Source organism: Urocampus carinirostris, chromosome 2 (genome assembly GCF_059441175.1).
Source record: "Urocampus carinirostris isolate Australia breed hairy pipefish chromosome 2, RoL_Ucar_1.0, whole genome shotgun sequence".
Classification (NCBI taxonomy): Eukaryota; Metazoa; Chordata; class Actinopteri; order Syngnathiformes; family Syngnathidae; genus Urocampus; species Urocampus carinirostris.
This window is the reverse complement of record NC_142350.1, coordinates 32777811-32790423: the sequence shown is the minus strand read 5'-3', so window position 1 is coordinate 32790423 and position 12613 is coordinate 32777811. Positions and strand designations below refer to the sequence as shown.

The 12613-nt window shown below is 38.6% G+C and overlaps 1 protein-coding gene across 6 annotated transcripts in view; it reads right to left on the bottom strand.

Annotated features, from left to right (window-relative positions):
* adgrb1a (adhesion G protein-coupled receptor B1a) overlaps positions 1 to 12613 on the bottom strand; it is a 196570-nt gene that overhangs the window by 60819 nt on the left and 123138 nt on the right. For all 6 annotated transcript variants that reach the window (XM_088326219.1, XM_088326221.1, XM_088326224.1 and 3 more), the window contains 3 exons: positions 12413 to 12515; positions 12277 to 12320; positions 10342 to 10468 (listed from right to left, as the gene is read on the bottom strand). In XM_088326219.1, the coding sequence (XP_088182345.1) occupies positions 10342 to 10468; positions 12277 to 12320; positions 12413 to 12515 (274 nt within the window). The remainder of the gene's footprint in view (positions 1 to 10341; positions 10469 to 12276; positions 12321 to 12412; positions 12516 to 12613) is intronic.

Genomic DNA, 12613 nt, shown 5'->3' with positions numbered 1-12613 from the left:
AATGGAAGTTAATTTAGTTGTCTTGCTGAAATTGTAATACAGTATTTTTGTATGTTTGTTAAATTGCTGCGATTATTTTTTAATCTATTCTCAGTTCTAAAGCAATTGTAATATAAATAATTGTATGTATTTTTATACTGTATAAGTTTGTGTTGTAGTTACATCATAAATAATGAAACATTTTTAGTGCTTAAAAACGCTGTGCTGTGGTTTTTATCATAATTAGAAACTAACTACAGGGAGAAGGTTTCAATTATTGAAGAATCATGACACTTCCAAAATAAAAGGTATCGTTAAACTACCATGTATTTACAGATCTGATCGATACCAAAAGTGTTGGATTGATTGATTGAAATCAGTTAAAATCACAATTGTCAAGACTGATAAAATTGAAAACGGTGGCCCGAGGAGAGGCGTGCGCCATCAGGCTATACTTGCAGAGACACACCACAGGAATAGGTGCCCCTACGATCCTAGTGGTTAAGTGATCCAACCAACCAACTAACCAACCAATTGTTGAAAACCGCCCAAAGAATTATTATTTTTTGGCCACGTTCGCCCAATATCAACAAATTTAATCAACATGAAACACGAGAAACAATATATATTTAATTCAAAACAATTGCTTTTGTCGATTGCCAGAATGAAGTGCAATTGCACCCCCACTGGACTAGGGCGCAGTGTCGCTCTCATTGGCAGAGGGTTTTGTCTACATTTAGCCACCAGGAAGTTCATATAGCACAGAGTAAGAGCATTGAGTATGAAGTGTAGACACAAAGTGTAGCAGTGCCTCAAATGACCTCATGAAAAAAAATAACAAGGATGCAGAGACAGTTAAAACAAAGACAGGGTAAAGAGTCAAATTAAAGTCTAAAGCTAAGAGAAGGAAATTTGACAAAGACCAGTGTGCTTACTCAGTGTTCCCGGGGACTCGCATTCACAAAAATCTATGGGTCCCAACAGAGATCTATGGGTCCCCAAAATGTTGTGTGCTCCATGCCCTTACAAACTGTCGTATTTTTCCTTACAAAATACAAAAAAACTTTTTTTTTTCAAACATGTTTATTTATTTAGTTTAACATGTTATATTGTACATGTGTTTCCTTATATCATATACAGTGGAACCTCGGTTTTCGAACGCCTCTCGGTTCGAACAAATCGGAGTCCGACTGAGACACTGAATTGCTCAACATGAATGAGGTTTATATAAAAAAAGTTTAAAAAAGAAGTCGCTTGGACGTTCACCGTAGAAGGAAAAAATACATGCAAATATAATTACGTAGAATAATAAATTTTCTTATTCAAATTATTAATTCAATTTCTGCATTAAATTATTGTTGGAAATCTACTGATTAAAAGGGATCACCACAAACCTGTCTTTTTTCATTTTCTCCTTTTATAACTTCTTTATACAACATAATCATTTGTAATATAATGCATCAAAGCAAGTGAGTCGTTTGAGAGCCGGCTCTTTAATGAGTCGAGCCGAAAAAGACGGTTCTCTAAGAAGAGACGGACTTTCACTACACAACTCAAGATCAGCGTGGAGACGAAAACTCGAACAGCGAGACTAAAACAACAATGGCGGATCTGCCTGACGAAAAGTTTGGAGTGCTGTAAATCTTTGTGAAAAAATGATAATGACAATTTCGTGTCAAAAAAGTCCCGTACGTTGATTTGACACGATGCGTCCCCAGCAAATTTAATGCGTCTAGGACGCAGGGACGCGGACAAACGAGAACACTGCTTACTATTTAGGGCTGTACGATTAATAGACTTCTAATCGACATTGCGATGTGACGTAGTGTTATTGTGTATTCGCATAACACTGCATTTTTTTCAAGGATTTACAGACAGCAACCCTAACAAAGCTCCACAGAAGAGGGTGCTGTTTACCTGAATTTAACATTTTAATAATCAGGTAAAATTCACCTAAATTCTCAATGCAAGACGTACCCAAAGTAAATTGAATGCTGTTGTTGAACCGCTTGGAGATCATGGTCAGTTTTGGTCTCTTTTGAAAGGTAACACTCTGAAGTGTTGTTCCCAACTGAAATAATCACTGCAACATTTGAACAACCGAAGTTGGATCACACAGAAATGGTAGGCTTTTATCGTCGCCTGAATTTTCATTTGCAATCACATGCAAGATGAGTATAGCACGGGCATCTTAGTTGGGAAACAGCTGCGTCAAATAGATGAAACCTTAACCTTAAAATCTGAAAAACTAAACATTAGTTTTTCGCGCATTTTTCTAAAGCTATGTCTCAGCGTTTCCAAAAGTGGCCATTTGGAGACTACAAAAGGACCAGTGACTATTGACATAATTTAGACACGTCTTTGCTTTTCAATAGCTTGACGGCCCGAAGGGATGTCAATAGTATTAACCCTTGGATGCATAAGAGGGATCAAAAACTATTTTTGCAATTTTTCAAAATTTTGGGAAAAAAAAGTTGTATTATTGCCATATTCCGGGTATTCGTCTTAAAACATGTGTATGACATGATTCCATTAGCATTTTTATTTTTTAATTATCGACCCCACTCATGGAAGAGTGTATGTACTGGTAGGTCATACATCCAAGGGTTAAGTACTCACAAAAAAAACAAAAACTAGCACCAATTATAGTCCGAAAAATGTCACGGTTGCCATGGCGCCCAATTGGCCGTCAGGGTTGGGTATGGTTACTTTAACTTGATTACTTTCAATTACTTTTGGGTTACTCCAATACCAAATATGCTAATAAAAGACAAAAGAAACTAAATATGAATAAAATTACTCAATTTTGTGCAGGCTTGGAGAGTAACGGAATACATGGAATGGCAAAAACGATGTTGGCAAGCTGTTTGGATTTATTTTTGTTTTGTTTCTGTCGCATTTTATGTTAGTTTTGCCGGAGATCAAAGAGATCAAATCCAGGGGAGAAAGCTTACTACGTGTTGTGAGTCATAATTTTATTCATATTTAGTCTATTTTGTCTTTTATTAGCATATTTGGTATAGGAGTAATCCAAAAGTAATTGAAAGTAATCAAGTTAAAGTAACCCTACCCAACCCTGTTGGCCGTGCCCACGTAGCGCCGGCTGCGGCCCAGTGACAGATTGGCTTTCCGTCTATTTAAGCTCAGTGCTGTCACTCTTCGTTTGTCAGTCCGTCAACGAACCTCTGCCCCGCTAGACGTGGGTTCTGATTTGGTTTTGTTTCCTGTTGGTATTGCCTGTCCAGTAATGGTCCCATTTATTTTGTCCTGTTTAATATCGGTTTCCAGTTTTTGATAAAAATAGTTTTTGGTCCTATATCTTCCATAGATAAGGCGCACCGGATTATGAGGCTCTACAATGGGAATGTCGACAAAACAGTCAGATAGTTCAGTCAAACTTATTACCCCCTTAACATTCCCAAAGCTAGCAAAGACGCAAATACGTGTCGAGAACACGTGCGGATGCAGTGTCCGTACAATGTCACTCAAATGCATCATTTCAAATATCATTCGGAAGGTTAAAGTCTTGGGATTCAAGAAATGCCAACCATTCCTTAGTTTCTATTTTCTTTTTCGCTCGCAACTTTACTGTGCATATGACAATAAACACTTGGAATTGAGTTTAATTCACTCAACTCATCACAGCAACATCAAGATCGTTCTAAAACAAGATACTGGGAAAATATAAAGCCGCATAGCTCAGCTAAGTTCTCACGTTCAATAATGATACGCAATCATGGTCTTCTTACAACCGTGAGTGCAGTAAATCCAGGAGAGTCAAATATTTACAAATACAGACTAATGAAACATGTTTCTTTATGGCGTGGTTTAGCAAGCTTGCTGTTCAGTCATCTTTTTCGGCCAATTGCAGGGTTTGTTTCGGCCCTCTAGCCTATCCGAGGCTCCGAATAACTTCAGCCAATAGCGATCGATTTAACGGATGATTGACACATCTTTTTCGGCCAATTACAGGGTTTTTTTTGGCCCTCTAGCCAATCCGAGGCTCCGAATAACTTCAGCCAATAGCGATCGATTTAACGGATGATTTACACATCTTTTTCGGCCAATTACAGGGTTTTTTTTGGCCCTCTAGCCAATCGGAGGCTCCGAATAACTTCAGCCAATAGCGATCGATTTAACGGATGATTGACACATCTTTTTCGGCCAATTGCAGGGTTTGTTTTGGCCTTCTAGGCAATCCGAGGCTCAGAATAACTTCAGCCAAGAGCGATCGATTTAACGGATGATTGACACATCTTTTTCGGCCAATTGCAGGGTTTGTTTCGGCCCTCTAGCCTATCCGAGGCTCCGAATAACGCCAATAGCGATCGATTCAAATGATGATTGACACATTGGTAAGGCAATGAAACGCCGGTATATAAATCCCAGCATACACCGCGGACTACTCCACGTTCGGGGGAAAATCGAGTCGGCGGCTGTTGCGTAAGTTGCGAGACCTTGCGATTTAATATTGAGCCATATATAAGGCGCACTGTATTATAAGGCGCATGGTCAGCTTTTGAAAAAAATTAAGACTTTTAGGTGCGCCTTATAGTGCGGAAAATACGGTACGTTTTTAGTGAAAATGTGCCAAAAGGCATAGATTTGGCATGGTCGGAGGGGACGTGTTACCACCATTATCGAGCAATTGTTGTTTTGTCCACACCAATATTAAGTGATAAAAAAAAAAAAGATCCATCTCCGGGGTGCACGAGAGTATTTGTTCTTCTCAGGGGGGATGCGTCTCCCATCTCATCTCATTAGCTACACCGCTTATCCTCAGTAGGGTCGCGGGGGTGCTGGAGCCCATCCCAGCAATCATCGGGCAGTGGGCAGGGGACACCCTGAACTGGTTGCCAGCCAATCGCAGGGCACACGGGGACAGACAACTCACCTGAAATGCATGTTTTTGGAATGTGGGAGGAAACCGGAGTGCCCGGAGGAAACCCACGCAAGCATGGGGAGAACATACAAACTCCGCACTGGATTTGAATCCACGCAGGAGGTTCCCAAGACATGAACTGTGCCGCACATGCGCTAACCACTGCGCCTCCGTGCTGCCCGGGGGATGCGTGACTTCAAATAATTGAGAATCCATGTCTTAAGCTAAGTTTTAAGACTTTTTTAAAATGCAGTGTATGTTTATTACTCCTTTTTTCCCCCCAAGCTTAATGCCCGTAGCAGATTTTAGCCGAGCAAAATAAGCATGAAAAATAACAGCAAGAGTGTAATAGGTTATGTAGGCTGTAAAGCTGGGAAGTGGAAATGTAATGCGGCATCAGAGGGGGAAAATGACTGAGGGGTACAAAAGAAGATCGAAAGTACAAGTGAGAAAAAAGAGAGAGGTGTTTATTATTCAGGGTCCGTAGGAGGCTAGTTACAGCCAGACTGGCTTGGCCATTTAGAATCGGGTAAGAAATTCACAGTAGATAATTGGCACAGGGCCCATAGATATCTGAAAAAAAAATAGATTGCGGGGGGGGGCAGAAAAAGAAGCGTTTGCCTTCCCCATCATCTTAGACCAAAGAATCAGTCAGGCAACAGTTAAGGAAGAACTTCACAAACAGAAAAAAATCGAATCCCGTTTTTTTTATTGAATTCAACCCTTATTTTCCCTTTCAATAGATCCCTTTCATCACACAAAACAAATTGCAAGGTCGCCAGCGTCACACTACCAAGATAATACAGGACAGTGTCACTGTGCAAAGTGATATTGATGAGGAATATTATAGTATGCCTTTCAAACCCAACAGTTGAATAGATAACACCAGAATATTGGAGTGCATTGTAGTGCTCGGCTGCAGTAGAAACCGAGCTGCACCATAGATGAAGATAAATGTAATAACGTTTTTAAAAAAAACAATTCTTGAGAACATTCACAATTCAGACCACCACATTGCTGCTTTACTTTAGGAAATGCTCAACAACTTTTGCCTTTTTAAACATATCCTGAGCCAAAATAGTAACCAAAACACAGTTTTTACAAAGTTCATTTGAATGAATGTCCTTTAAAGTCACTGTAGGGATTGAGACTACACTTTATTGCATTCGAATCTTTGATTATTCGATAAAACAGATCAAGCAAATACTTAACTGAGTTGAAATTCTGTTGCAACAATCTAGTAAAATAAAAACTGAAAAAAATACATTTTACCTTGGTGACAAAACATATGCTTATTTTCCAGGTGGGATGCATCGTTTGAGGTGTCCTTAAAAAGTTCAGTTAAATATTTTCTCTACTAAGAATTTGTTTAAACCACATATGTCAGAGTCAAGGCCCGCGGGCCACATTAGGCCCGCGAGAGGGTTTTACCTGGCCCGCGTGACGATATCGATATATTATTAGATCCGGCCCGCAGGCCGCTGCAAGCCAGCAGCCCGCAGTACGCATGAATACTACATTTCCCACAATGCAACGGGGACGCGCCGAGCGGGAGCAAAGCGGGAGGCGGTTTGATTTATTCAGCAGTCGATCAGCAGCAGTCATTAGCATAACAGCAAAAATTAGCCAACATATACCCATCAACAATGGCTAAACGGAAGGTGGACACTAAAAACCGGGGCTTTCAAACAAGGTGGGAGTTGGAGTACATGTTCACGGAGGTAGCTGGAAAAGTATCAGCGTCAGCCTCAAACAAGTAATGTAGAGTTGTAGTAATACAGTACTGTATATAAATGTATGTAAATACAGTAATAATACAGTAATGTTTCCCGTGCAATTACACATTTGAAGTTTTTACTCCGTTCAAGTTTAAAAGTTAAATATGCACATAAAGAAGGTCTTGTTTTTTGTTCTTCCCCTCGGGAATTTTAAAGCTTTATTGTCTATGTTGACTATGTTGTTTTTGTTTGCCGACTCTGTCCTGGGAGTGTTTCTTGTTTTTCGGCTTTTCATGGAAAATAGATCTTGATGTGGACAACAGTCTTTTGATAAAATTGTCTCCTATTTAGCAGAGAAAATGACTTTTGATTGTTATTATTTGTTAATCAGTAATTCCTTTTTTTCACACTAACCCAGAGAAAGCCCAGAAAGGAAAGTCAATGTACATTTGAGCAGGACAGATGAGGTCCAGTGTGTTGATTGCTATTGGTTTTAAGTAACAAGAGATTTTTGCACTTTATTTTATTGTATTTCGAGGCAATATTTCTTTTTAATAAAAATAGAAAATGGTTATGAGTTGTTGTTATGAGATATGTTATGAGTTTTTTATAAAAAGGACATTTGTATTTTGTGCCTGCTGAAATTAAAAATGACTGACAGAGTCATAAGAAAATATTGCTTTATTTATCCAATCATATTGTAATATATTTGTTGTGTTTTCAGTAGGTTAAATCTTGGTTTCAGTAAAGATTGGACAGTCCGGCCCTCGGCTTGTAGCCAAATGTTTTATTTGGCCCTCCGTCCATTTGACTTTGACACCCCTGGTTTAAACAATGACCAACTGAGTTCAAAGAGCCCTTGTGCTTTATTTTCCACGGTGCCTATCTGCTTTTACCTTATTCTTACTAGATCTGCTCAGGGCGAAACACGTTAGGTTCAAGGAGTGAGAGCTGAAGAGTGACATCAAGCTGCAAGGTTTTTTTTATTTCTATTTGTCAGTATAGGTTGGAAATGGAGAAAGCAGGAAAAAGCCTGCTTCTAGCCGAGTCAAAAACCCAACCCAAGCCCCAAAAGGATGGAAAAAATAAGAGTTTATCTGAATGCGTCTAAGATATTTACCTTCTTGCAGGCTTATCATAAATTAACTGACTGAGGTTGCAATCATGAATTTAAGCCTGGAGACGGCGGCAGAGAGTAACAAGGTTCCGAAATCTGTACAGCTCCTTTAAGTATTACTTTTCTTATTTAACATGTATTGTTTTGAACTTGTGTATCTTGTAATAAATAATGATGATTTCTATATGCATATATTGAAAAAATTGTACGAGCACAAATGGACTCTCATAAATAATTTCTTTACCCTTTTTTCTAAATTGTCAAAATAGTGTCAAAAGCTTTCAGGCTGCTGACACTTTTGAGTTACAGTCTTCGTGTTAGTTAAGAGTTAATTACAAGAGTAAAACCTTATAGCTTTCCCTCATCAAGCAATTCAAGAATTTGTATATACTCTGCTTAGGAGCTTTAAAGCTTTAGCATCACAAAAGGATTTATGGAACTCAAAAGTTAAATGAGCCTTAAAAGTTTATATACAGAGTTAGTTAATCTTTAAAGCGTTATCCCTAAAGTTAAAAAAATAATTTCTGTCAGCACCAAATAGCTTTCAAGTTGGTTTACCCCAAGGTTTAAAGCCCCAGTGAGTAATATTTGACGACAAGATGGCACTTTAGTCTAATGCAGAAGAAAACCAGAGCCAGAGCAAGCAGCAGGACGCAAGACAAACATAGCGGCGACAGTATGTAAAAGAATTAACAATTTCTTGTCGATTTTTTTTTTTTTTATAAAAATCAACATTGGTATGATAGTTCATGTATTTTTGCCGAGTATTCAAAACAATGTTTTTTTTAATTTTTATTGAATGCATTTTTGTCTTGCACCACTAAAGAAGCATTAAATATTACACACTGCCCCTTTAAAGGGATAGTCTGTAATATTCAACCACTAGATTCCGTGATAACGTGTAGTGCAACCGAAAACTGATACTACAAAAAACAAGTAATATGACAAAATACGTAGATTCAAAGTGACCAAAGCACATCACTTTTCTTCTAATTTCTCTGCCCAGCTTTTCACAAGGTTTTTAACGTTTGGAGGTGCTTGTAGCTGCAAGATGGCGGACAATCGTGTCAGCTCCTGGTTAGGTGGCCATCGAATTATCCATCCATCCATCCATTATCTGCACCGCTTATCCTCTGTAGGGTCGCGGGGGTGCTGGAGCCCATCCCAGCCATCTTCGGGCAGTGGGCAGGGGACACCCAGAACTGGTTGCCAGCCAGTCGCAGGGCACACAGGGACAGACAATTCGCTCACTCATTCACACCTAGGGACAATTTTGACCGGCCAATTAACCTGACATGCATGTTTTTTGGAATGTGGGAGGACACCGGAGTGCCCGGAAGAAACCCACGCAAGCACGGGGAGAACATGCAAACCCCGCACAGGAAAGTTGGTAGCTGGATTTAAACCCATGACCTCAGAACTGTGCCGCACTCGTGCTAACCACCGTGCTGCGGCCATCGAATTATGTTATATATATATATATATATATATATATATATATATATATATATATATATATATATATATATATATATATATATATATATATATATATATATATATATATATACGTATAACAAGTGTAATAAATATATGTGATAGTTAATGTATGTTTGATAATTATTCAAATCACTATTTTCATTTTATCTTTGTAATATTCTTTTATGTATACATGTATATATTTTCTTAGTTTTATTACGCTGGTAACTGTGTGGACAGCAAAATAAGAATTTCATTGTGCAGGGAATCGTGGTTCTTTACTGTACAATGACAATAAACACTTTGAATATTGAATTATTACTTAATGATTGATTTTATGAAAACAACAATGTTGCATAGTGTTCCAACTCTTCCCTTTAGCTCATTGATGTGCAAACATGTATTATCTCAACATGGACAAACATGGTCAGCACAGCAAGGAAATTAAAAAAAAAAAAACATTACTCTAATTTAAGAACATTGTCATCATGCAAAAATGGTAGCCATCCTGTCCATAAAGACAACATAACCTCCCATCGAACTAGAACAGGCCTGAACTCTGATTCTCTCTCCGAAAAATGTTACCAAGGTAACCGACAAAGAAAAGGTTTTTAAGCAAATGACACCCTAATAATAACTAATGGAAATAATTGAAGACTCCCCACGGAGATAGGTTGTGCTTTCTCTGGTGAGAACAGTGGTATGCTCCGGTCATATTTTGATTTCTGGGACGCTAATGCAACACAATTACTGCTCGACTGTACCCAACTGCAGCCACATTGTGAAGGCATCATTTGGTTGTGTTCTGAGGGAGCACACATATACATATGATGACCATATGAGCACATGAGATGTGCGCTTACTGTAGTTTAATGCGATGCAACTATCTGCAAATCGTATAGGATGTTACTCATCCCCCTGGCTTAAGCAAACATGCTCAATCCTGTGACGTGAATAATATATATTTATGGTAGGCATGCTTGGTCATTTCACAGCAATGCTTTGGCGAGGCAGAGAGATAGTGACAAAGATGGGGAGAGGGGGAGGATCTGTTGATAATGTAATGACAATGACGCCCTGGGTTTTTTAAAGGCTGCTGCGTGGACATTACACTGCACATAAAGATGCTCTGAGCTGGTCGGAAATCAAGACGGGTTCCCACTTACCATTTGGGGGTGAAGTCGTGCTAAAATGGCGAAGGTGGACAGTCTCTCACAAAGGCATTTGCTTCTAAATGCATCGACGAGAACCGTTTTGCAGCCCCGAGCAGACCAAGATCCCAACACGGAGGAGCTGCATCGAAATGCACACACACACACACAAAGAAAACGATGCGGTCAAAAAATAAGACAGCGAAAAGGCAAAAGAAAGCAGCCGCCAATCCACCGCTACAAGCCGGCTAGTTAAGGCGCTATATCTTCGTTATTTGCAACCCAAAGGCGCAGCGAGATCCCTGAATGCGGTGATGAGGAGTCTCTGGGGCGGCGCGCTGCACGTTTCGCGTTTATTTGCGGGACAATGTAAAAATGCAACCCAAAAAACCGGGTACCTATTTTTCTGGACATCAGAAGAAAATCATATATAAGAGAATCACAAACAAGTAATTAAAATGTATGCAAAAACAAAAAACTACCACGGATGTATATTTTCGTTTTAGCATCATCGCTTCAAGTACAGTATGAAATTGTTTTTGGGATAAAATTGCGTGTACAGTTTAGTGCAAGGGGTCTCAAACTCAATTACTTGGGGCCACTGGAGCTAGGGTCTGTTTGATATTAGGCTTAACTAGGATTTTCCCTCAGAAAATGCTGCGCTAAAACATTCCACTGTTCTAAAATATTATTTTCATTTAATAAGCAAAATAAGATTTAAAAAACATTTTTAAAAATTAATATGAAAAGCAATCAATCAGTAAAAGAAATCCTTAACTTGTGTGGGTTGCGCTTACTTATATATATATATATATATATATATATATATATATATATATATATATATATATATATATATATATATATATATATATATATATATATATATATCCCCAGAGTTTCCCCAATGTGGTGTCACCATCAGCTTATGAATGATGTTGACCTCAGGAAGCAACTAGACATTCGTTACTACCCATTTTTAAGTTGATGATATCCGTGTGTTGTCTGTTGACAACCTTGCAAAATCTATTGCAGCCTGGTCATGCTGGAAAGGGGATTACCTCAATTGCGGTCCCCTCAAGGTTTCTTCATTTTCGTCCTGCTGAGGTGTTTGAGTTTTTCCTTGCCCTTATTAAGGGTTTAGATCAAGGGGTGGTGTAATAGTAGTCCGTACAGCTCTTTGAGACTTGACCATGATTAAGATAACTACAATGTAAGCTATGTACACAATACAAAAAATATACAATGGATTTATTTAATGTCCTGCAAATTATGATTCATCATTAGATACAGCAAAATTATTTCCCCCGTCGAGTTTTTTTTTGCATTTAGTTATATCTTTTTGTTTTCTCCATTATCTAACAACTGGTACCATGAGTAAAAATAGTGTAACGATGAGATAAAATCTAATGGCTTTTCTATGTCGTCTACATCCGTAATCGTCTAGTGATTTCACAATGATTTTATGGCAATGATTATTAGTGTTATTATTATTATTTTTATTATCGGGCCAGGCCGCTAGAATACTGTCAGACATTTTAGTGATCTGTGGTATATAAAAGGTTGGGGACCACTGTGCTAGACTACAGAGAAAGACTTTTTGCAAAAACCAAAGATGAGGCAGGCCTTCAATCTTTACATTCACAAGCAGTAGCTCACAGAATTAAAAGTCTTCTCTTTCAATAATGGCACAGTGTTGATTGTTTGCCGAAATGTTTGTTGACTTGGGGGCGGGGCTATTTGCGTTTGGCAATGTGTCCACATGGATCCGCAACATTAATTAAGTGAAATTCTGCGGCTTGGTGATGAAGTGCTGCCTCAACAGAATACAAAAGAGTCGTTATGGTCACACAGCAATGACAAGAGGAAGCAATTTTCCTTAAAGCCCCCCAAAAACAATATATGATAGAGTCAAAGAAAGCTAGTTATCTTATATACATGATATCTTACCTTTCATTTTCATCCCACGATATACACGTCTGGTTCGTGGTGCCCTATTGGAGGAAACAATTGAAAAACGTATTTAGAAAAAAAAATCATAGACTGCAATGTTGGCTTGAATCTCTGACATTGATTTGACACTCACATTGTACAAGTGAGAAAATTCCACATTAACTGGAGCAGAAAGGGAAGCAGGGGTGGGTTTAATGGTGACTGATACAATCTTGGAGTTGAGTACTGTGCCGTTTCTACAGGGGAAAAAAGCAACAAAATGGACACTGTTCTGTTGCAATCATTGCAATCCCCTAAAAAGGCTTCCACAAAAATAGCTGCTGAGCGTAAGAAG